The sequence below is a fragment of the Denticeps clupeoides genome, chromosome 4 (genome assembly GCF_900700375.1).
Source record: "Denticeps clupeoides chromosome 4, fDenClu1.1, whole genome shotgun sequence".
Lineage (NCBI taxonomy): Eukaryota > Metazoa > Chordata > Actinopteri > Clupeiformes > Denticipitidae > Denticeps > Denticeps clupeoides.
The window spans coordinates 32,385,578-32,411,768 of NC_041710.1; the positions used below are offsets into that span (position 1 = coordinate 32,385,578).

The 26,191-nt window shown below is 44.7% G+C and overlaps 2 protein-coding genes across 2 annotated transcripts in view; both read left to right on the forward strand.

The window, feature by feature from the left end:
• LOC114788042 (solute carrier family 22 member 23) overlaps nucleotides 1-21,239 on the forward strand; it is a 29,757-nt gene extending 8,518 nt beyond the window's left edge. The window contains exons 2-10 of the mRNA XM_028976161.1: nucleotides 3,415-3,518; nucleotides 3,818-3,972; nucleotides 11,223-11,391; nucleotides 13,465-13,592; nucleotides 14,103-14,205; nucleotides 14,289-14,524; nucleotides 15,729-15,761; nucleotides 16,760-16,883; nucleotides 18,101-21,239. Coding sequence (XP_028831994.1) covers nucleotides 3,415-3,518; nucleotides 3,818-3,972; nucleotides 11,223-11,391; nucleotides 13,465-13,592; nucleotides 14,103-14,205; nucleotides 14,289-14,524; nucleotides 15,729-15,761; nucleotides 16,760-16,883; nucleotides 18,101-19,301 — 2,253 coding nt within the window. The 3' untranslated portion in view covers nucleotides 19,302-21,239. The remainder of the gene's footprint in view (nucleotides 1-3,414; nucleotides 3,519-3,817; nucleotides 3,973-11,222; nucleotides 11,392-13,464; nucleotides 13,593-14,102; nucleotides 14,206-14,288; nucleotides 14,525-15,728; nucleotides 15,762-16,759; nucleotides 16,884-18,100) is intronic.
• A 771-nt stretch (nucleotides 21,240-22,010) lies between these two features.
• tubb2 (tubulin, beta 2A class IIa) lies at nucleotides 22,011-26,159 on the forward strand. The gene is made up of 4 exons (XM_028975906.1): nucleotides 22,011-22,208; nucleotides 22,532-22,640; nucleotides 22,938-23,048; nucleotides 24,906-26,159. Exons 1-4 carry the CDS (start codon nucleotides 22,152-22,154, stop codon nucleotides 25,988-25,990), a joined length of 1,362 nt encoding a protein of 453 aa, XP_028831739.1. The 5' UTR covers nucleotides 22,011-22,151; the 3' UTR covers nucleotides 25,991-26,159.
• Nucleotides 26,160-26,191: the final 32 nt, after the last annotated feature.

Sequence of the window (26,191 nt, forward strand, 5' to 3'; positions counted from 1 at the left end):
TCAGTTTAAAAGAATTTGCGTAAAATCTTGAGTAACTGAGTTAACATTTAACTCTTGAGTGTTTCACAAACTATCTTGTCTTTTTTCCGTTCTTTGGATTAAAGTGAGCAGAAAAAAGCTTAACAGCACGAGAAACGTGGCCACGACTATTGGCTTACAAGCACTCTCCAGGCACTCTGTATGCTTCCACTGATCTGAGATCAGTGTCCAACCACAAGGCCATCCCTACTGACCTGAGGGCTCGCTGCACTTCCTTTCATTTCGTGGATCTTGCTTTCCCGTCCGTGGTTTCATTGACTGCGTAGTGGATCTAGTTCGAGTGAATAAATGTTGCAGGTGAAAATGGGAAGGAACAACCTTACTGAGCTTGGATCTTGATTAGGGCTGCACGATTTGAGGAAAAAGACATATTGCAATTATTGAGATCAATATTGCGATATGCAATATGATAAAAGGGCACTTGCTTGTATATCAATGAAAAGTCGTACAATACATATATTATTCTAAATAATATATATATACAATATTCTACTAAATTAAATAATCACAAAAAGCCTTTACTTTAAAAAACATTACTGTCAAACAACAAACCCTGGTAAGGCTAAACAACTGTTTTCATTATATTTGGCCATTATAAAATCCCGTATTATAGTTCTTACGTTTAACCAAAACGTTGTTTGGAGGCTGACTTGAACACAGGAATGCATAGCTTCGCTAGCTTAGCCTAGCTTAGCTAAGGTTAAGACTTATAAAACAGGATTTTATAATGGCCAAATTTATTCAAATGGTCCAGCCTTACCTATGAAATTTAATCCCCCGGGATCTGGTTTGGAGCATACAGCGGTTTGTACAGCCCCAAGAGTGAGGCATTTTTATGCACTTTTCTCCATAGACATGTATATGCTTCACTCCACATGTATATGCTTCACTCCTTCAATAGGCGCTCCACAGCAGCGCCTATTGCAATATGGCGGCGACGTTGACGTACGATGTGAGTCACGAATCTGAGGTCTCCATTGAACCGAATCAAAAGTCATGTGACCAAACACGTCACATTTAAATCGCAGCTTTTTGCGTTCATGTAATCGCACAGACTGACATCGCGATTACGATTGCGATTAGATTAATCGTGCAGCACTAATCTTGATTTATGTTCCTTACTAAAGGCTGAGCCCTGCCCTTGGGTGGAACCAATGGTCTCCTTACAGGGGCAGTGGTGGCCTAGCGGTTAAGGAAGCGGCCCCGTTATCAGAACGTTGCCGGTTCGAATCCCGATCCGCCAAGGTGCCACTGGGGTGCCACTGAGCAAAGCACCGTCCCCACACACTGCTCCCCGGGCGCCTGTCATGGCTGCCCACTGCTCACTCAGGGTGATGGGTTAAATGCAGAGGACAAATTTCACTGTGTGCATCGTGTGCTGTGCTCCTGTGTATCACATGTGACAATCACTTCACTTTACTTTACATGGTTTGAAGGCACCAATAAAACCCATCAACTTCACAATGCTGGACCCAAAGATCATAGGCATTTAGGATTTTCAGCCTTGAGAATTTCACCAGGTTCTCAGGATCTTCAAAAAATTGTTAATAACATTGACATAAATTGTTCCACAAAAAGTGGATGCAGTTTATTGCAGATTGGTGCAATAAACTGCCACTCTTTATTTCTAAGGCTTCTGTCATCAGTTAACCTACCTAGCCATCAGAAAATAACATGGCCTAATAATTTTCATGCAATATTAAGTTGTCACTTGACACGATTTGTATGTTCTGTTGTGTTTCTGAGATGGTGCAGTGTGTCTGTGTCTGTATGTGCTGCATTTAGTCTCTCTTTTCTGGAACGTGTGGCACCTTCAGTGTTTTTTTTTTTTTTTTTCCCTCCTCTGGTGTACAGTTCACCATGCACCTGTCACCCAGACATCTCTGCCTCAACCCTTGAGCCCTTTCACACACACACACACACACACACACACACAGTCATCCTTGCTCCGTTCCAGACAGCTGGGACCACAGAGGGGGTTCTAGAGCACAAAGAGTTCCGTATTCTATCCAACCAATGAACATAACAAAACACAGCAGGGGCTTGCTGAGAGGGAGGGGGACAAACTGGAGGGAGGTTTTGTTGACCACCAGACACCAATAATCATTGATTGTATATAAATGGATATTTGCTTCTACACAGTGTTATTTTATTCCAGAACTACGCCAGTTCCATGAAAGCATATCGCGCATTCCTACTTGCCGCGTGTTTGCTGCTGTTTGGGCTGGGACGGGAGCTGAAGAAGATCCGCCGGACTGAGGCCGTCTGAGATGCCTTATCAGAGCCGCCAGCTGAAAAAGGCAGACAGACAGACACGTGTCTCAAGTTCTTTCTAGGTCCATTAATAGTACTAATACTAAGTACTAATGGCCACTGATTTTAGTTGGTCTACAGACTGAGAACTTTCATAAAAATAATATTCCAGCTTTAATAATTGAGCAACTCTACTATACAAATCTTAATCAAAACTAATAAATCCTAATCAGAGGGCTCAGACTCCAGTGCAAAAGCACCGTCCCCACACACTGCTCCCCAGGCGCCTGTCATGGCTGCCCACTGCTCACTCAGGGTGATGCAGAGGAGAAATTTCACTGTGTGCATTGTGTACTGTGCTGCTGTGTATCACATGTGACAATCACTTTACTTTACTTTACTTTATACTAACCATAGACAAAGATGATTTGAAAGTGAAGTGATTTGTCATTGCAGCACAGCACACGTTGGCACAATGAAATGTGTCCTCTGATTTTAACCATCACCCTTGGTGAGCAGTGGGCAGCCATGACAGGTGCCCGGGGAGCAGTGTGTGGGGATGGTGCTTTGCTCAGTGGCACCTTACCTGCTAGGCCACCACTGCTCTACAATCGTCCTCACAGTGTGATGTTTTATTTTCACATAACCAACCTATTAATAAATGGGTGTTCAGGATTAGATTATGCACTTGTCCAGCTCCACCTTTCATCAGGAGCTGCTGTGCCTCGGTCCCTTTCAGGCCTGTGATCGGTTCCCTCTTTAACGATTAGAGAATGGAAAGGAGCTATATGTAGATCATTGATGATCGCCAATTACGAGCGAGCCACAGTCACTAAGCTCATGGTCATGATGGAGAAGGCGAGCGTGTCTTTTATATATCTCAGCCACTGTCCGTGCCCAATCAATGCCATCCATTACTGTCAAAGTTTCTTCATCATCCAGCACTTTTCAATGTTGTGACTAAGCAAAACCTCATTTTGCTGTTGTACTTTTTTATTGCTAGTTTGATGAATGTCGCTCAATATCCTGAATGATTTGGCCGGCCGTACATTTGAATCAGTGCTTTATGACTCTGGTTAACATTGCGCTGATTTTTTGTGTTTCTTTTTTCTGTCCTTGCAGTTTCATTTGGTGTGTGATTCAGCACGGATCGTCCACTTTGCCAAGTTCTCCCTTATTGTGGGCTCCATCTTCGGCTTCCTTGTACTGGGTGTCCTGGCAGACTGGTAGGTTTGTTTTTTATGCATCTGTAGCACCAGCCCTGCAGAACTTGTCTCTTTTTGAATCAAACCAGATTCAGCTCAAGACCTCTTTGGTGAGAGGTTGAACCAGACATTAATCATGCAGCTTTTTTGGCACTTGATCTATGGTGACCTGGATTTTCTGCTTGTGCACTTTTCCCAACCTGAGTCAGGTTTGAGGAACCCACAGTGATAGCGTAATAGATAACATGGATCAAATTTCTATTAGTTTTCACTCAAATGCAGTTCAAACGATTGATCTACAATCTTCTCCTATTTTGCAGGTTTGGGAGACACCCCGTCCTGATCGTCTCCGTGTTCTTCATGCTGGTGTTTGGGTTGACCGTTGCATTTTCCATCAACATGGCAATGTTTAGCACTCTGCGTTTCTTCGAAGGCTTTTGCCTGGCGGGAATCATTCTGTCCCTCTATGTGCTGAGTGAGTACCACCAGAAAAAAGTACAATGCCGTCTTCTCAGCCTGAAGAATGAGCATGTGTTACTGTCTTCCAGTCCTACACATTATAGTATCATGTTGTGGTCAGTTTGAGTTCCGTTTTTTTGTATAATTGCCATAATTATTGTTAGTAACAGTATTTAATTCATTTTCTTATTTTCTTTTTAATCTGTCATTCCTTACATATTAATTTCTTAGATTTATTTGGCAAGTTTTATTGCAATTTGCATGAATGCTGCCAAGTACTGGGCTCTCACAGTAATGCAGTTTTTGTGAATGTGAGTCCTGCGGCTCGTTCCAATCACATGAAGCTGCTCTGTGGACGTGTGTGTGTGTGTGTGTGTGTGTGTGTGTGTGTGTGTGTGTGTGTGCGCACTGAGTTTGCTGTGAAATGTCGAGGGATGAGGTCACGCCCTGTACTGTGTGTACACAACAACAGGACTTTTGGTTGGACAAGCCGGCATGGCAGAGTCTCACTCCAGCTTTTAACTGGGTTTTGGAGTGGCATGGGTGATTGTATTCTAGTCGGTCTAGAAGAACCTCGAAGAACCAAATATCTGAGCTCTGCTGCAGGTTTTTGTGTGTGTGTGTGTGTGTGTGTGTGGAGGAAGGGGGGGCTTTGTTTTCTCTTCTATTAGAATATAGTGGCTTCTGAGACATGGTGATGTTACTGGACTGTGTGTGTGTGTGTGTGTGTGTGTGTGTGTGTTTTGTTCTTCTGAATTATTGAAGAGCTGGTGAGTATTATCTTTGTCCAAACCAATTCCTGTCTGCTGGCCTGGGCATGTTCTTGTGTAAATGTGCTGCAAATGTGCAGGAATTGTTCCTGGTTGCCGCCGCTGCTGCTGTTGCCACTGTTGCCAAAACTCCAGCACATGTGGGATGTGATGTGGCCCGTTTCACGTAACACTGCACCCATCTGAACTCCAGTCTTAGATTAAAAGGGATTATTGACAGTATTTTAGTACAGTACTGTATCTGCCAATCTCAGTCAGCATCAGAGTGGTCATGATATTCTCCCAGGTTGTGTGTGTGTATATATATATATATATACATAATATACAATATAAAGTGTATATTGTCCACAGTGTGTGGCGGGAAAATGGGATTCTGTTTGGTGAACGAACGAACGGACAGACCAGTAACTCCTCTGGTTCTGATCCTCATCACCTTCTTTACTGCGTGCATGAATGAACCACATTCTCCTGCATGTCCCAGCATGCTTTTGGGGTGTGCCTTGCTGGGCCGATCATGTTTTGAGTCACTTACTCACATGTGACCCAAAATCCTGCTTTTATGCACTCTCATGCAGAATTAAGCCATGAATGTGTGCAGGGATGTGTGGGTGTCTGTGTGTTGTCCTGTTGCATTTAAAATTGGTCCGATTTTTCAAGTCGACTCACTGTGCCTGCAGACGTTTTAAAATTTTAAGTCCAGTTATTTTCAGAAATGTTTCTCTTTTTCATTCAAAAAGAATTCATCACCACGCCCCATCCCAACAACATCAAGTCCCAAAGCCCCCGTCCCCACTTGTCCTGTCAGGACACATTTTACGACCCCAGCAGGGCCACTGGACTCTGTTTTCAGGATTTCGTTTCAGCTTCGTTCCTGCTTTCCTCCTTTATCTGACTGTCTTCACGATGAATCACACAAGATGCTGTCTGCTCAGCAGAGCCTAGTCTGTGTGTCAGATGGAGATGACTTAGCAAATTTGGTCTGTGTGTGTGTGTGTGTGTGTGTGTGTGTGTGTGTGTGTGTGTGTGTGTGTGTGTGTGACTGATTGCCTGTTATTTAAATGCACTCAGTTAAATATTCCCATAAAAAAAGTCTTGAATTTTGCATGTCAGGTTCATTATTAATGTTGTAAAGCACACCTATCCACATGAATGCAGAACCCAAGCGTTGGGACATTGTCCAAAGCATCACACTGTTAGTTTGCTTTATGATTACAGATATTATGTCCAATTGCTGTGTAATTTGCTGCCATGCGTGTGGTTTTGTTTTGTGCTGAAGTACAGGGTGTGATCTCTGTGGGCCATGAGGAACTTGTGAGTGGTCATGTGACTTTCAGAGGTCACCTTCCCCCAGGGTTAATGGGGGACATAGACCGGCCACATTTAATATCTCAACTTTTATGTGCTGCAGGAATACATTGCGCTCAGACGGAGTCTCTGTGATATTTCTTCACCATACGCCTCTGTCTGTGTCGGGGACGCGCCCGTCCTAATTCTGCCCGTAATTCCTGCTAATCGGCTACCTGTGAGTGTGGAGTCCTCCAGGCAGTGGGACAAAGATGAAACGTGTCACCACAGAGAGTCTGGGGGTGGAGCTCGGCTCTCGATTGTCGCAGTTCGGCCTTCAGGCTCTGGTAGAGGCGAATAAGGCTTCAGATACGGAGTCTTCTCCTGCGACTGTACGTGTGCTGGGTGTGTTTCTGTGTTAAATGAGCTTCTGGGATTATCGGGGTCATCCGATTAGGGCCAGATGGGTTTAAGGACTTTCCCAAGGTCCTTTTCCACACATGATGTCATGTTGGTTCATCCTTCATGTTGCCTGAACTTTCATTTGTAAATGTGTAAAGATCTGTGGTTTCTGCTCTCTTGTCACCAGGTGTTTTTTTACTTTTAGATCGAGCTGCTGGGATTCGGAAATCATTGAAAAGGACAACTAGATCTTCAAACGATCTCAGAGTGTATAATAATAAAGAAATATTTATTATATCTCATTTGTTTAGTAATACCAATTCACTCTATATCCATCCAATTATTATTTACCCTGTTTTTAATTGTATTTATTTACATTTTTGGAGATCAACCATAGTTGGTAGTGGTGACCTAGCGGTTAAGGAAGCGGCCCCGTAATCAGAAGTTTGCTGGTTCCAATCCTGATCCGCCAAGGTGCCACTGAGGTGCCACTGAGCAAAGCACCGTCCCCACACACTGCTCCCCGGGCGCCTGACATGGCTGCCCACTGCTCACCAAGGGTGATGGGTTAAAAGCAGAGGACACATTTTGTTGTGTCACTGTGTGCTGTGCTGCAGTGTTTCACAGTGACAATCACTTCACTTTTACTTCCTGTACTGACTGCTGGCCAAATGAGTCTATGGTGCAGGCCAAGCTTTCGGAAAGCTGGTGCCCTGGGTTGTGTTTCAAAATTTGGCCTTTGGTGCAGATATGCCTTCTTTTATTAGCTGCCAGTTGTTGGAATTGTTGTTACGTTTTGCGAAATTATTCCCTTTAGTTTTCTTGACCTGCAAAAAAAGGAAATTCCTTCCCAGTTTGCTGTTCTAAAGTGTTTGCAGTGAAACGTTGTGGACAGCGACACTTTCTGTGATAAGCTCAGCATTGCTGAACAGTTAGATGATTGCTACAGGATTGGCATTAAAGACCTAAATACCGGCTGCTTGCATGTCCTGTACTGACTTCACTTGGTGATGGTGCCTGTTAATAGACTGGGGTTTTGTAGCTCATGTTTAATGGCATGCACAGTATTTTAGCAAGAAAGGGATGGAATTCAAGGCACATTATTCCAGTGTAATCAGCTCATGCCGGTTTAATTAAATTGGCCTACAGTATGCAGAAATTGGCATCTATTATCGGAAATGGAGTAGAAAGTGCTATCATTTTTTCAATATAAAGATTGAGCCCCCTTTTTTCATACAAGCAGTGGGTTTTCTCTCACTGAAACCGCCATGTTGTTTCTACAGACAGACCTGACTCAGGCTCCCACTGCTGCCCGGTTTAACGCACATGGGTGGGTTCAGAAACGGAAAAATACGACTCAATGTCTGACTTCTCATCTCTTCACCAACCTGACATAATATGAATTTGACTAGTTTTGTAATGCCTCAGGCCGGGGCATAATAATATATAAAACATATGATCGTTTCCTGACAGTCATTGCTGTGCTTCTCTCACGGCCCTCTACCGCAGCAACCCTCAGATGTGCTCAGAATTGTAATGACAACAGCGGGTGGAGGCTGACTGGGAGGAAAGGGTCTGGGAGTACACACTGTTGCCCATTATCAGGGCACGGCGGAAAGCGCAGGTCTCTGGTCCTTACTCTGGTTCTTTTAAATGCTAATGAGGAGAGAACTGCGCGGTTGGCAGGTCCAAATGTAGGGTTCCAAACAGATACTTCTTTCATTCATTAGAATGTGGATTTGCTTGCCTGAGACATGGTGCACAAAAGCTGCACAGAACTCAAAGCCAGAGTAACAAATAGGGTCGTCACACTGCAGTACCATAGCGTACCAACCTTTTAAAAAAAAAAAAAAAAAAAGCAGCTACCATGAATGAGAAAAAGTGCCCAAAGCCCTTAGTGAGCAATGAAAAAGCTGCAAAAGCTCCTGAGCAACAATAGGAAGGAACCAAGACTTTTTTAAAAAAAAAAAAAGCACTGGTCCAGGTATTGCACTGGTAGAATGGCTTATCATTAGAGGTCTTCACTGGATTTTATTTGATTACAATTATCAATGCCTTGATTGTTGATGCACCGTGATGCATCCCATAAATTGTTCTACATTACTTCAGTTACAAGCGTTAAGTTCACCAGTCTGGATGCTTTGATTTACTACAATGAGCAGAAAGACCACGGGCGTTGTGTACGTGGTCACCGGACTCCAAGAACGGCTGGTTCAGACATCTGTGGCATCAGGTGAGAACGTACTGAATGTCGGCTGTCTTTCTGCTCATTGGAGCAAAATCTAAAGTCGCTTTCGGACCGAAGCGCTTCTTCTTAAAAAACAGCAAGTTGATCTGTTAGCCGTGGTTTTCTAAACTCCTGTCGTATAATGTCGTATTGGAGATCTCTGGACACTCAGAGACTGATAAGATTTTTCTCCAATCACACGTGTGTTTCAAAGGGGCAGACCGAACACTAGCCCACTTCGCGTGACCAATGGCAGGCGAGGCAGGCAAGTTAAAAAAAAAAACAACAACTTTGACTAAGTGACCCGGAGTAGCGCTGTACACAGTCACTATGGCACTACTTTTAACTAGAATTTTTATACCGCCGGCAGAAAATCACCAAGCAACATCATTATGATATAATCGATTATGTTCCGCACCGTATCGATGCAGAATCACCACATTTGCATTGCGATGCATTGATTATAATATTAATTTCAACAGCCCTACATATTATGCAACTTGCTTATTGTGTCCTACACATTCTCAGCAGGTAAACACAAAACTACAGGAGGCCAAGGTTAATATTTTAATGATTTATTCATACTGAGCTTAATGCTGCACAGGGAATTGTGAAATGAAAAAAGAAAATTAAAATCCAATATAAGTATTTCCAATGGCGTGTTTCATTCAGGCTCCAACATGATTACATATTTGTTTTCCCCTTTTGATTTTAATGAGGAATAATTAGTGTCAAGCCATGAGAAATCTAAGTTGCATCAGTCCAGGCATTGCTCTTCTGCTGTTAAAAAGATCATGCAACACCAACATAACTATGTTCAAATGTATCAGTTTGTTTAATTATTCATTAATTAATTAATTGTTAACAAATAATTAAGGGTTTAATAATTAATAAATGAAAAAGCATTTATCAGACACCCTTATCAAGAGCAACTTACAATCAGTAGTGACAGGGACAGTCCCCCTAGAGACACTCAGGGGGTGTCTTTACGTGTCTTTATCAGGGACACAATTGGATGAAGTGGGGTTTGAACCTGGGACTTTGTGCACTTCTGGTTCATAGGTGAGTGTCTTAACCACCAGGCTACTCTTACCCCATTCATTTTATTTTATTATCTAATATTTTAATAATATTAGAACGGGAAAAGGTAAAAACCAACAAAATGTTTTATACAGCCTGTAAGTGTCATAGTGATAACGCCATTCATTTTCAGGGTAGCCTTTTTGCCATTTGCCATAAACATTTGTATTTCTGTAAATAACTAAACGGTAATAAAGATTCCAGTGTGTCTTTCTTTGAATCACAGCACTGAACTCCTCATTAACAAAATCTGCATTCTGTTCTCCAGTGTACATAGAAAAGTGCTCTCTGCTTAGGGAATTTTACCTTGGGGGAATTCTCCGAAGGCAGAACTTCTCCATTCAGAACAGGTATAACTTGTAGAGCACCTCAAATACCTGGAAATGTTTCTGGTGAAATACAGGGCTAAATGCATATAATGAACTAAAGACAAGTAGAACAGCCTACACAACCAGTCACAACCTGCACATGTATGGGCTTTGCTTCTTTTTTTTTATATACATTAAAGAACACACATGATGTTATGTAATATGTAACAAGCATCTAATGAAGCATCTCATACTTTCTCTGGATACGACAAATACTAAATATGTCCCTTAAACTGGATTCTTCAGAATGGTAGTGTCTGCAAGTTAATTTGCAAGCTGCTTTTTGCCCACTTCAGCAAGGCACAATGCCTGGTCATTTTGCTATAAGCCGAATTAACTCTTCACTTATTCCCTCCAGACTACACTGCTTCATTTGAACTGAGCGTTTTTACTCCCAAACATATGGAATCTTATTTAACGCGGCTGTAGAAACTCCATTATGAGGGAACTACAGAGGGAAACCAGAATGGAACGACTCCATTTAATAAAAAAAATTATATGGAGAAAATTGTAGAGAGTTGATGCAGAAATGGCACTTTGATAAGCAGTGCCACCTTGAAGTCCGCTCCACTGGGTATAATCTATTGGGATCATTTTAAAGGGGTCAGGAAGGTATCAGAAGATGTTATGTCTAGTTCAGCATCAGGATGCACTTGTGATGAAATTTACCCTCAACAATGGCATAGATGGTGATGATGGTGATTTTATTACTATATTCTTTTTGTTATTTGTCTGTTTGCGTTGAACTGAACATCGAGTTTGCAGAAGTTGGTGAGAGATGAAGACCAGGACGTAGTTGCATATGACATGTGATTTGTGTGTTGATTTGCCTGATTTGTAAAGAAAAATGTTCATTGGAAGGATCTGCCATAATTTTGTGCAGTTGTGCATTATAGAATTAAAATGGAATTAAAATGGCATTAGGAAAAAATATGAATACTTACTATTGCAGTAAAGTCCCACCTCCTAAAGGGCTGTCACTTGCCACCCAAATGAAATATTAATTCAATATGGCATCCTTGTACTTGCAGTGGAAAACACATTCAGGCCGATGAATATACTTATATGTATGTTATGGCTATGTTTTATTAAACTCTCTGTTAATGTTGATGATTTATTAATGAACTCTCTGCAGGGATCGAGCTCTGTCTGCCTGATTGGAGGTTTTCTATGACCATGGTGGCGACCTTTGTGCTTCTTGGGGGTCAGCTGCTGATGCCAGGCCTGGCGATCATGTGTGGTGACTGGCAGGTCCTCCAGGCTGTTATCATCTGCCCCCTCCTGCTCATGCTGACCTATGTCTGGTAAGGATCCCCGCTTCAACCACCACCACCTCAGCTTCAACCAAAAGCCATGTGGTCATGTGAAATGATGTATACAGGTTATTCATGGGATAGAACACATCTTTGTTCAGCCTGAAGGGATGCGTACTACAACTCTGACAATCATGTACAGTGTTACAGCTGTTATGATCTCCTGGGGCTGAAATGCAGGGGTAAACATGGCTGACCCTGGCCCTGGTGGGACACTCAGTCACACGCACACAGCTTATCATTAACGCACAATCTCCACTGACCTTCACATTTCAGCCGAGCTGAAATGGCGTGTTCATTAACCTCCGGGGCACATGCTTTTACGAGCGCAGCTGAACTCAGCAGCCATTACTTTACCTTCTTCCTGTGTGGTTGAAGGTTAAGCAGAAGGATGGAGGACTGTAGGAAAACCTTGTGAAACATCAATATACCAATGAATCTCTACCTATAGTGATGTGAAAAAGTGTTTGCCCCCTCTCTGATTTCTTACTTTTTTCCGTGTTAGTCCCGTTTAAATGTTTCAGACTATAAAAAAAATTATATTGGTCAAAGTAAACACCAAATGTGTTTAAGTGAAGGATTTTATTAAGGGAGAAAAAGTGATGGAAAAAGTGATTGCCCACCCGTTAAAACATAACTTACAGCATATCACACCTGAGTTCAATATCTCCAACCACACCTCAGGATCTCTACTGCCACACCTGATCTCAGTCACTTAAATAAGACCTTAAAGATCCTTAAAAGCTAGACATCATGCCAAGAAATCCAAAGCGAACCACTGTGAGAGCCATGATCCTCAAATGGAGAAAACATGGAACAGTGTTGAACCTTCTCAGGAGTGGCCGACTGACAAAAATTACCAAAAAAGCACAGCAATGACTCTTCCAAGGGTCACAAAGTCCCCAAAACAACATCCAAAGAACTCCAGGCCTCACTTGCTTCAGTTAAGATCAGTGCTCATGACTGCACCATAAGAAAGACTGGGCAAAAATTGCCAAGATGAAAACCACTGCTGAGCAAAAAGAACATTAAGACTTGTTTCAATTTAGCTAGAAAACACCTTAATGATGTCCCATTATATCTGGTAAATAAAATCACACCAACAGTAAAATATGGTCAAAATAGTGTGATGTGTGGGGGCTGGTTTGCTGCTTCAGGACCTGGAAGACTTGATGTGATAAATGAAACCGTGAATTCTGCTGTCTTCCAAAAACTTCTGAAGGAGAATCTCTGTCCATCTTTTTGCACAGCACACAGTGCACACAGTGAAATTTGTCCTCTGCTTTTAACCATCACCCTTGGTGAGCAGTGGGCAGCCATGACAGGCGCCCGGGGAGCAGTGTGTGGGGACGGTGCTTTGCTCAGTGGCACCTTAGTGGCACCTTGGCAGATCGGGATTTGAACCGGCAACCTTCTGATTACAGTGCCGCTTCCTTAACCGCTAGGCCACCACTTGGTGACCCCAAGCTGAAACAAACTTTGGCTCTGCAGCAGGACAATGATCCAACACATACAAACAAGTCCACCTCTGTTTGGCTGAAGAAAAATAGAATGAAGACCTTGGAGTGACTTAGTCAAAGTCCTGACCTGAATCTTATTGAGATGCAGTGGCATCATCTTAAAAAGGCGGTTCATGCTCAAACACTCCAATGTGGCTGAACTACAACAATTCTGCAAAGACGAGTGGGCCAAAATTCCTCCACAGCTTTGTTGTTAGGTTTAGGCGGCAATCACTTTGTCACACAGGTTTGGGATCACTTATTTTTCTTCCTTTAATAATAATATTTTTCACTTAACTTACGTATCATTTGGGCAGTTACTGGATATTTACCTGTACACATTCTGATCAATAATATAATTGAAAGATTAATATAATAATAATATCAAAATGTTAAATGTTAAAGGCTTTAAGATACAAACCACCCCATTTGAAAGAAATCACTGTGGCGCTGTGACATTCATGAATATGATGACTGAGCACACCTATATGAGTTTTACGGAAACCACACAACAAACACTAGATCAATTTTTTCTTCTTCTTCTTCTTCTTCTTCTTCTTCAAAGGCTTTTCCCAGAATCCTTACGCTGGCTGCTGGCGACTCAGCAGTTTAGTCGTGCCAAGCGGCTTATAACCCAAATTGACAAGAAGAACGCGGCCAACCTGGAGAAGGAGGGAGGCGAGCTGCTGATAGGTTCGTCTTTTTCATTCACCTTCAATCCGTTTTGGAGTGCTTGGTGTGCGGCAGACAGTAAACGTCCGTTATGGAGACCAGAACTGTCCAGAGGTAAATCACTTAAAGCTCTCAGACGGCACCACTGAAGAGCTGGTGGGTCAGAGGTTAATAATAAATAAAAAAACCTGAAGGGCTTTTACAACAGCTGCTACTTAACTAATTGCACCAATTAAAATTGTTTTTTTTTCCCACTTAAATTTCACAGTTAAAATGCGTATTGAAAATTAATATTACATTGTAAATAGGTGTTAGTCCTCCATTTTATTGAAAATAGGGTGGTAGTAGCCTAGCGGGTAACACACTCACCTATGAACCAGAAGACCCGGGTTCAAACCCCACTTACTAACATTGTGTCCCTGAGCAAGACACTTAAGCCTAAGTTGCCCCAGTGGGACTGTCCCTGTAACTACTGATTGTAAGTCACTCTGGATAAGGACGTCTAGATTTTTTTTTTTTGGTGTATTTCAGAGCTTCAGCAGGCCCTTCAGAAGAAGCCCAAGAAGACGTGCATTGTTAAAATGGTTGGCACCAGAAATCTGTGGAAGAATATCGTGGTGCTCTGTGTCAACTCGTAAGTTTATGTGCATGTTTGGGATACGGGCAGGGTACCGCTCCCGTGGACCAGGGTACAGCTCACTTTGTCACCTTCTGCAGGCTAACAGGATATGGCATCCACCACTGCTTCGCACGCAGCATGATTGAACACGAGCTTCAGCAAGACACCATGTTCCAGAACTTTTACGCCCAGTACTACACCATGGCTGGCATCGCTGTGGCGTCTTGCCTGGCACTGTGCCCAGCAGTGGGCATGATGGGTCGTCGGGGTGGCCTGCTGATGTTCATGATCATCACAGCACTGGCATCTCTTTTGCAATTAGGCCTACTTAATTGTAAGTGTGAAAAGTGTGTGTGTGTGTGTGTGTGTGTGTGTGTACATAAAAAGTTTGGGGTGCAGAAACAGCACTGAACATCACAATACGTACATACATGTACAATTAATTCCAAAGTTTTATCTAATTATATCACAATTATATTCACACAAGATAATGTTAAATTGTTAAATGTTGGCTCATTGTCTTCATTGGGCACATATTTCCAGCTCTGAAACATCCAAGCTATGGTGCTGAGAATCTAAGCCAATCAGACTAGTAGCTCTAATAACATGAACAGTGTTCGGGGAACTGAGTGTACACAGTTGAAGACAGTTTTGGTGAAACAAGGGCAACACATTTTTTTTCTTGACTGGAGAATCACACACACAAAACTGAAATGAACCAGCATCTCCTCGCTGCTTGTTTTGAGCTGATGTGTTGCTAATGTTCATACATTCTTTTGCAGACAACCCCCCACGCATACGTCCACTCAGCCAAGAAGACAATGGCTTTTGTCTTATAGACTGATACACTCTGTGACCCTTTAACAGAACATTTCTGTGTTCACTGAATAAACTAGAGAACCCACAATGCATTGCATTCCTCAGCGTGAACTTTCTGACACCATACTGCAGCGCTTTATCGTTATCGTAAATGCGCCGTGTGTCCAGCCTGCGCTGTTCCACCTCATATCTCTGCCTTCAGATTATTGTGGAGTTGGGTGGATAAGAGCACATGTTTTGTAGTAACTTCGCCCCATGTGTATGCAGCGTGTTTCAGCAAAAACATTTACTGTAATTTCATTGTATAAATATTTCTTTATTAATCCATATACAGCATGGTGTCCAAAAAAAAAAAAAACAGTCACTGTGAACAAATGAATGCATCTTAGAGCTGGGAGAGACCAACCCCCCAATTCTTGTAGCACATCTCTAAATAGCAGCAGATTTTCTCCAATTGAATGGAATGATTCATTTTTATTTTAGGGAGTGGGAGTTACTATTGGGAAGAGAACTTTAGCTCCGAACTGTACTGTGGGGAAAAAGGCTCTGCCTGTGTGTTAATCATAAGGAAACGGCTGTGCGTGGAGGGATCTGGGACATCGGCTGACACTTAACCTGATTTCCTGGAGTGTGGGGAGTTGTGCCGATGCCTTCTTTTGTGCGCTCACATCTGTTTTCTCTGTCTCTTCCACCCCTTCTCTTTTCTCCGTGGCGGTCAGTGCTGGGGAAGTACAGCGCCGAACTCAACATCGGTAAAGCACCAACACCTCTGTTACTCTGCACAAACACACAGCAAAAATCCCTGCCACACACACACACACACACACACACACACTGGCAACTGCATCCGTAATCCAGTCACCCAGTTTCCTCTGTTCAGAACAGTGGCATACTTCCTCTGTGTGTGTGTGTGTGTGTGTGTGTAAGTGTGCGCGTTTTAAATGTAGGAAGTCAAGCGACCTTGTGTTTCAGGAGAGACGGGTGTTTTCTGCTGTCTGTCCCTAACCCCGGTTTTATTAGGCTTTCATTTTAAAAGGATTTACAGCCTACAGAGGCCTGGTAGATGCCTCCACTCTGGCTTTCATGAAAGAGACCTCTTCTAGTTTGGTGGCACTGAGTTGAGGTTTAACCTTTTATTGTACAGAGTACAGTTGTATAAGATATAATGGGTTTTTTTTGTCTCCAAAGCCAAGACAATTAATATTTTAGAATGTGACACTGTTAATATCAGCACCTTGAATGGTTAAGTTATGATTGGACCGTCTTATTGCAGTGGGGTAGGAGCTGTCACAGAAACATTGTCTTATTGTCCTGTTCTGTGTGAAAAGACTGGACATCGGGAATATTTCCCGAAAACCTGATTTGGTCACAATCCAGATCTGGAATGCAGGTGCCAGGTCCCATCCCGGGACACTGGGCACAAAGCAGGAAACACCCGCCCACTGCTTGGCCCTTCACTCACACAATCACACCTACAACCAACGTAGTCCTAGTGTGGATGGAACAACCAGGGAACCCTGAGGGTGGCAGGCCATGGCACAACCCGCTGTGGATCCTGGTTTCTAGTTCTAGGAACTGGTCAGTTGGGTCCTGACTGAATGTCTGGGGCAGTTTTAATTAATGCCTTATTATCTCCATTAGTCTGTGTATTAAATGCATTTCATTTTAATTAGTGTTAATCATAATTTTGCTGATTGAAAATAGATGGAAGATTTTTAATAATGATAAACCCTTTTAACCCTTTCCTCAGAAAGTACTGATGACCTGAAGTCAAACTTCTCGGTGGTTTTCTCCATCATCGGAATGTTCTCTTCACATGCTGTCAGCAACCTCAGCATCTTCTTCTGTGCAGAGATCACCCCCACAGTCATCAGGTGAGTTAGACCACATCTGCCCCTTTTTATCCGATCAATTAATACAATTTTATCTATACAGCTCTTTTTACAATGTGCATTGGCTCAAAGCACCCAACAGTGTCCAAGGCCCCTACTGATCAAATCCAAGGTGACTAGGAACCAAGGCTCAGCACTGGATTACCCTGGGATGTTCATGTTGAATGAGATTCATCCAAGATGGGATGGCATAAGACATTATCGTAGTCTATTTATAAATGGTGATGTAATATGATGAAGTGATGTATATATGTGATTTAGCAGATCAGGTAGAATCAGTAGATAGCTTGTAAGGGCCAGGCAGTAAAAGCCAAAGAGGGAAATCCATAGAAGTCAGCGATGTCACATGATCAGTCCACACCGGGATGCTCTCCGGGAGAGATTTACCATCCACATGGGAGGGGATGGTGAGGGAGGAAATAAAAGAAAGTGAAGTTATTGTTACTATGATACACTGCAGCACAGCACACAGTGACACAAAGGGCACCTTGGCGGTTCGGGATTTGAACCCATAACCCTCCAGTTATGAGTTTGCTTATTACTCACTAGGCCACCAAGGTTGCATTAGTATTAAGTTGAGGTGAGTGCTACACATTTCCGGAGGCAGTAACAACTGCAGCATTACTAATGGCTGTTTGTGGTGCTTTACCTAGTCTTTTGTGGACATGCTGTAAAACAGACCTAGTGTGCCCTCTGGTGGTCACATCCATACTGCAGCGCACTGATGACGTCACTCGTCAGCGATCCAGCGTCTTCTACCTGGTGTTGAGATGGTTTACTCGTTTTATATTAATTTAGATTAAATTATTTTTTATTTTATATAACTGGAAATGTCATGCATATCAATGCATTGAAAAGTAGAAAACATACTGACTTGTTTTGCATAAATAATGTGACTCTTTTACTTACATTCTGCAATAATCTGGAAAAATGTAAAAATATCACAGCATTTTCCAAGAAATAAAACATTAACATTCATAGATTTAATACATTCACAGGTGAATGAGTTTAACGAGTTTAATGAAGTAGTTGCGGCATTGTTAAAGATCATGTGATTTATGACAACTTACACCAAAACCATCCTTGACTATTGCATTAGAATGATATATTCATAGTGGGGTATGGTGAATCAGGTGATGTATTCTGAATACTTGCATAAGTCATATTCATAAGTCGTATGCCGTGTCTGCTGGTTACAGAGGTGGTGGGCTGGGTCTTGTTCTGGCCAGTGCGGGTTTCGGGATGCTGACCGCCCCCATCATGGAGCTACACAACCAGAAGGGCTACTTCCTGCACCATGTGATCTTCGCCTGCTGCACCCTCATCTGCATCATCTGCATCCTGCTCCTGCCGGAGACGCGCTATCAGCCACTCCCCGAGTCCCTGGCAGACGGCGAGAGTTACACGCGCCAGCCGCTGCTGCCCCCACGCAAACCTGGCGAGCAGCGGCTCCTTCTGACCCGGACCGGAAGCCGAGTCTACGACCGCGTACAGGACACGCCACCGCATGGAGGAGCTGCGGCCACCATCAATTCCACAGCCTCCTCCGCAGTCGATTTAACTCTGCCTTCCGGCTGTGCTGATGAGGAGATGCCGGCGCCCGACGCCACCCCTCTCTTCAGAAAGGAGGATAAACCCGCGACCACGCCCACCACAGAGCGCCCCACTTCTGAGCCCAACGAGGCGGAGCATCCGGCTGCTGGCGCCAGTGAGCTCACCCAGCTCACCAGTCCCATGGACACCAGCTCCCCCCTCCTCATAGGCGCCGTCAGACCCTCCCGACTTACTAACCAGACCCCCCCCACCAGGACCCTGGCCGAAGCAGGCTCTCCGAGTCCCGTCCCACCCCCTCCGTTGGACCCTACTGACTCCTCTCTTCCTGCGGTGGACTCAGCTCTCCATGTTGACAGTACTTTTGACCTTTCACCCACAGCAGAAACCACTACACCACTTTTACATGCCCCCCAGCCCCCAGCCCCAGTGGAATCTTCCACTCATATTTTACCAGACCTCAGCAGGGACCCCGCTGCTGTCCTTGTGAATGGTCTCGTCCCCTCAAGCACAGAGGGCAGCGGTTCCCCCGTGCCGGACTCGTTACCCCCCATAGTGCACACACCTCCCCCAGTCCTTCCTGCCACGCCCTCCATGATTCCCTCTGTCCCCCCTCCAGTCAGTTCCTCAAATGCGGACTCTGCCCCAGAGACAGAGGAGTCGTCCCCTCTTGTAGGTGCGGCACCACCCTCCACAGTGACCTTAAGCACTTCGCTGCTGCAGGACTCGATCGTTTTCTCGGGAACGGACCCCCTCCCGGTCCCCGCACAGTCCTTCAGCCTGGACTGCACCGTCTCCTCCCCTATAGACTCTGGCCTGTCTGTGGCCGAGTCCAGCGCTTCATCGTGATGAACGGACGCTTTCTCCTCTCAGGAGGGGACCTTTTCCCTGAAACGGCTCATGTTGCATGAACGGGAGGAAGTGGACGCCCCGTCTACAGCTTGCGACGCACCGACGATGAGTGGGAAACGCTGGATGTGCTCTGCGTTCAGAACGAGGGGGATCTGCCTGAAGCTTTAAAATGAGTTATAATTACAAGATTTGTTAATGCCACAACTGTCAATAGTGCCAAGTGGATTCTACTTTTGTAGAACTAAAATGATGTCAATCAGGTCATTATCTGACGGCCAAGATGTAAATCATGCTAACAGTTTTCAGCCCTGTGGGGTGGAGCCCAGAAAGGAAAGGGAGTGGCCTGATGCGCCACACCTTCAAATTGGGTGAAGGAGGACGGTGCAGAATATTGAATATATTCGCGTGCCTTGATGTGGAGAACCACACCCCAAGAAAAAAAAAGTCGGATGTGACATGAGATCATGGGAGATGGGCCGTTTGCACCCATCGGTGATCAGTGAATGTTGTAACTTTCATTAGACATTTGCGTGAGACTGTAATGGGGTTGTGCTGTTTATGTAAAGCTTGATTTTACAACCAAAAAAAAAAAAAAAAACTGTGTTTTAAGAGTTGCTCCCTCTGGTACGTCACATGACCCATTTCTGTGTGAATGTAGGTTGGGACAGCAGCATGTGAACCCAAATGTGAAGTTGTTCCCTTTGATGTGCATTCAAGGGGTTGAAGGATTTTGGACGTGTCAAAATGTCACTTTTGTCACTTTTACAACCTATTGCCAGGTTTGCGTGCATAATTTTTATGGATTTAATCATTGTCCACACTCCATTAGTAAAACTATTTTGTCCACTCTACAAAATGTAGATAAGGTGGTGTCTGATCTGAAGCAGCAATAACTAAAATAATTTTTTTTTTTTTTTTTTTTACATGAGCGCACAATGTTTACTATATGAAGCCGTCAGAGTCACTTTAATTGGCATTATTTAAAAACTGGGACTTTTTTTTTTGTACTGACACCATATGAATGTGGATGGGAAGCCTCCTTGTGTGGCAGACTGTTGACATGGAGATGCACAGCGCTGGCCATAGGCTGTTATCAGCACTAATTCTTCTCTGATAGACTGGATAAATGTATGTCAGAATTCAGTGTTATTATTAACATTACCAGTTCTACAGGGAAATACAGACCAATTCTAAAAATGATGGAATGCAGCATTGTTTACAGAGTCCTTTTCCTGTAATCAGCTATTAAAATGAATGGTGATGGACTGAGATGAGTCAAATTTACACTGGTTCCTGACTGCTGAGATGCAATGAGGAATAAAAAGACCACTCACATGGAAATCATCGAGTTCCACAAACCACTACAATCAATCACAACTGTGTAAATATTCCTCGTCGTGTAGCATAAACGGCGACTAATTCACCGTCCATCAGGTCCCCGTCCCACTCCTGACGTGGTCCTCAAACAGCAGAGAAGAACTTTGTTATTGATGCTGGAGCCACATGAAATCAGTTCATGGACAGGAGGGTTGGGGGACCAGATAAGACCAGACATCAGGCTGGAATCTCAGCAGTGAACCCCCCCCATCTTGAGCTTTTGAAGTGTAAATGCCTGTTGACGCATTTGTTTGTTCTTATGCTCAGAGTAGAAGCCAAAAAGTGATGAATTAATATCAGCCTATTAACAAGCGATGGACTTCACATCAACGGAACTTGTCACACTTTTCACCTCAGCAGGTGCGTGTGTTGTGTGTGTGTTTTTCTCCAGTCTCAGGACGACGGGGCTCAGAGTATGAATGAATGTAAAAAGCCCTGATGATGATGATGATGATGATGATGGAGATTTGGTCTGTATTGCTTTTTAACACTGGTCATGCAGTTGTAAATGAGCCATAAATATTGTTGTAATAAACGTCACTATTTATTGATGAGTGATTTGGTGTGTGTTGCTTTTCTGATTATTATAGTAGTATGAGAAAATTCAGGGCGTGGCATATAGTGTTAGTTTGACCACACCCATACTTATAGTTCTTACTAAGCAGAACAGAACAGGACACTACAGAGATCCTACAGCCAATGAAGGGGCATATAAGGTATATTTTAGGCAGTAGTGAAATTAATGAAGTAGCTCTGAAATGGGAAAATATCTGGGAAAAGAGATTATTTTCAACGAGTGTCCCAGGATGTGGTAGGAGAACGGGGTGTCAGTCACTCCCAATTAAAATAATGAAAGATCTCCTACAAGCAGAAGGTCTACAGATGGAGAACAATATTGTGTTGCAGCTCAGAGTCTCTTTCTCTCCACACATCATGTCACTGTTTCAAGGTAATAAGAAAATTCTGTAATTATTGTTTTAGGGAAAACAGAATTTGATCAGTGTTTGTCAACGCCCCCTGCCAGGTACAGCACTTACATATTCATATGTTAATAAGGCCTTTATAAACGCTCCATGAAAGTGGAACATAAATCTGTGACGCAATCAATATTTTACCACCAACCGTCTCTGTCTGGTCCAGGCGACCCGGCCAGGGTGATGAGGATGAGGATGCTGATGATGATGCCTGAGCCCTGAATCTGCTGCAGGCCGCCTTTTCATCAGCAGTGACGTCACGACGGCCGCTGCAGCGCCAGCGCCATCCTCTCCTCCAGCATCACTGCATCAAAGCAGCCGCCGCTGATTGGCTGCCGGGGATGCGGCGCCTGGCGGACGTCGCCCAATCGCCGCGCGGCAAGCAGCCCGCACCGGGCGCCGCGTCCGCGGGGAGGGGGACAGTCTGCCGGCGGACGACCGCGAGCATTCGAGGACATCGCGGGTGCGGAGAACAGCGGCTGCTCCTTGTTCCGCCATGAGGGAGATCGTGCACATCCAGGCCGGCCAGTGCGGCAACCAGATCGGCGCCAAGGTGCGTTATTCAATACGAATTATTCCAGTAATGAACTTATCGTGTTTGCACAGATCTCTTGTCTTTTTACTTTTCTCCTCGAATGTGTAAAGGTGTCTGTACAAACATTATTCAAGAATTTTCAGCACCGACAACTTCTAAATCAGCATCAGGCGGTCGCTGTTATAAAGCGAACTTGTTTGACTTCTTTTTTTTGTTGTTGTTCGGAACATGGGTGCGGTCAAGGTGGGACACGCGTCTGGGACAAGTGTCCGCAGTGGCCTTCACCGGAGCCCGCGCATGCGCAGATCCGCGGACTCTGTAGCCTGTTCTTTTCTCCGCAGTTCTGGGAGGTGATCAGTGATGAGCACGGGATCGACCCCACGGGCAGTTACCAAGGCGACAGTGACCTGCAGCTGGAGAGGATCAACGTGTACTACAACGAAGCTTCCGGTACCTGTCAAATGACGTCATTTCCGGGGGCTCTGACCCACATCTGGATTTTGGGTTTTTAATAATAATTGACCAATAAGCGGCTGACCTGAAACAGCTTTGAGGGCAGAATGCAGGCCTGGTGCAGATGTGGGCGGAAATGAGCTGGACTCAGCGCTTCTGCCCCCACACCATGCAAGGCAGAGCACTGCACCAGCACTGCGCCCCCAAAAGCCTTCAGGACGTCGCAGCCCAGTACCTATTTAGGTCATTTTGTCCCTTCACTACGGATGAAGCCCATTTTCCATTTATAAACAGGAAGCAAATTTGTCCCTCGTGCCATACTGGTTGACCTGGAGCCTGGCACCATGGACTCGGTGCGATCCGGTCCTTTTGGACAAATCTTCAGGCCGGACAACTTTGTTTTTGGTGAGTCTTTCTAGCCACATTTCGAGTCACTGTAAAGGAAAGTGCGACACCCGCCCGCAGCCTTACTTTACTTTATTTAGCGGACGCTTTTATCCAAAGCGACTTACAAGAGGAAGACACCAGCAATTCTCGTTCGATTTCTATAGAATATTGAGTTTTCAAACTAAGAGCCCTGATAAGGCTCAAACTTGTCAGTGAAGAGCATGCTCAGATTGTTAGGTGCTAGACGAAGAAAAATTATAATGTATTTATACATTTTTGGATTTTTGTGCACCCCCAGTTCACACACACACACACGTATAAAACTCAACATTTGAGGGAGAATTTCTAGTCATTACAATGTGTCTGCAAGCTCAACTTAACACACAAGTGCTGAGGGGCAGTGAGTGCAGCAGTACCTAAACCCGGCAGGGGTGTTAGGGGGTGTAGGCTGAAGAGGAAACCTGATGGTAGATTATGAGGAACAGACAGGGTTGGGTACTCCCGACACGGGTACACAGAAGTTGTTTTTTTTGGTGTAGTCTGTAAATCCAAAAATCTGTTGGCCCCTCCTGTAATTCCTACATCCCATCACTACTAGCTGTCATCAGGAAAAGGAGGAATAAATTAAAACAAGACAAAATCATAGACAAGTAGGGCACAGGGCTGTCATCTCATATATAAAATAATACAATATTATATATAATACAATACAATAATAACAAAAATATCTCACCTTAATAACACACAGAACAATTACAACAAGGTTCCAGAAACTAAAAATATTCAATAAAACCACAGATTTTTGTCATTCAGCAGTCAATTCAAATCCAGCATCTATCCATTTTTCTGGCCTTTTCGCCTGTATTTGTGCTAATGAGAATGGATCATGCTGATCACTTAAGATTCCTTTCATTTTGTCATAACATTTCTAAAATGAAAATATGAAAACGAAAGGATGAGCAATAAACATTTACATTTACATTTACAGCATTTATCAGACGCCCTTATCCAGAGCGACTTACAATCAGTAGTTACAGGGACAGTCTCCCTGGAGCAACTATAGGGTTAAGCGTCTTGCTCAGGGACACAATGGTAGTAAGTGGGATTCGAACCCGGGTCTTCTGGTTCATAGGCGAGTGTGTTACCCACTAGGCTACTACCATCCTGTAATAAATAAAGAGGGGTCAGTGGTGGCCTAGCGGTTAAGGAAGCGGCCCCGTAATCAGAAGGTTGCTGGTTTGAATCCCGATCCGCCAAGGTGCCACTGAAGTGCCACTGAGCAAAGCACCGTCCCCACACACTGCTCCCCGGGCGCCTGTCATGGCTGTCCACTCTTCACTCAGGGGGATGGGATAAATGCAGAGGACAAATTTCACTGTGTGCACCGTGTGCTGTGCTGTTGTGTATCACATGTGACAATCACTTCAAGAGTTGAATTATAAAAACTATAAAGAATAGAACTCTGCTCTTATTAACATGCCTGCATCTAAAATCCCCTTTTTCCGGCCTGCCAGTAACAGTTGACGTGAAAGTGTTTATCATTCAAAAATAATCTCATTTTTATTTTCCAGTCACAGTAAATATCAAACACTAAATTTGATTTAACAGCGCATAATACTATTATTAGAAGACATGCTCCACCGGTCCAGTGTGTGTGTCTCTGAGCCCTTATTTGAACCCCGGTGTGTGTGTGAGAACGCGTCCATGCCAACAAGGTTTTGCTATGTACAACAAATAAAGTTACTCTCATGGCAGCACAAGTGTAGTAATTCAATTTTATGTGTCACATACGTAGTCATTCACGGTATGATATGCAGTTCTATGAAGTGATGTGATTGTTGTCTTTGTCGTAATGTCTTTACGATGTCCATGTAGGTCAGAGTGGGGCGGGGAACAACTGGGCCAAGGGCCACTACACCGAAGGGGCGGAGCTGGTGGACTCCATCCTGGACGTGGTGAGGAAAGAGTCGGAGAACTGCGACTGCCTGCAGGGCTTCCAGCTCACCCACTCCCTGGGCGGAGGCACCGGCTCCGGCATGGGCACCCTGCTAATTAGCAAGATCCGCGAGGAGTACCCCGACCGCATCATGAACACCTTCAGCGTCATGCCGTCGCCCAAGGTGTCCGACACCGTGGTGGAGCCGTACAACGCCACCCTGTCCGTCCACCAGCTGGTGGAGAACACGGACGAGACCTTCAGCATCGACAACGAAGCCCTCTATGACATCTGCTTCCGCACGCTCAAACTCACCACGCCCACCTACGGTGACCTCAACCACCTGGTCTCGGCCACCATGAGCGGGGTCACCACCTGCCTGCGCTTCCCCGGCCAGCTCAACGCCGACCTCCGCAAGCTGGCGGTCAACATGGTGCCCTTCCCCCGCCTGCACTTCTTCATGCCCGGCTTCGCCCCCCTCACCAGCAGGGGGAGCCAGCAGTACCGCGCGCTGTCGGTGCCCGAGCTCACCCAGCAGATGTTCGACGCCAAGAACATGATGGCCGCCTGCGACCCGCGCCACGGCCGCTACCTCACGGTGGCGGCCATCTTCCGCGGCCGCATGTCCATGAAGGAGGTGGACGAGCAGATGCTGAGCGTCCAGAACAAGAACAGCAGCTACTTCGTGGAGTGGATCCCCAACAACGTGAAGACGGCGGTCTGCGACATCCCGCCGCGCGGCCTTAAAATGTCGGCCACCTTCATCGGCAACAGCACCGCCATCCAGGAGCTGTTCCGCCGCATCTCGGAGCAGTTCACCGCCATGTTCCGCCGCAAGGCCTTCCTGCACTGGTACACGGGCGAGGGCATGGACGAGATGGAGTTCACCGAGGCCGAGAGCAACATGAACGACCTGGTGTCCGAGTACCAGCAGTACCAGGACGCCACCGCCGACGAAATGGGCGAGTACGAGGAAGACGAGATGGAAGACGAAGAGGACGTCCGCCAAGATGTCCGCCACTGAAGCGCCAGTGGGCCGAGATCTGCGAGCAAAGCTTCTGTAGTCGTAACCTCGTAGATAAGCTGTTCATCCAATACTTTGACTGATCATATGTTGAGAGAAGAAAATACCTCATACCGCATTTACCACATTACAAATCCGACTCAATAAAACTTGATTGCTATTAAATTAATATTGGTTAAGCAGCTCTGAGACAGTCAGTCT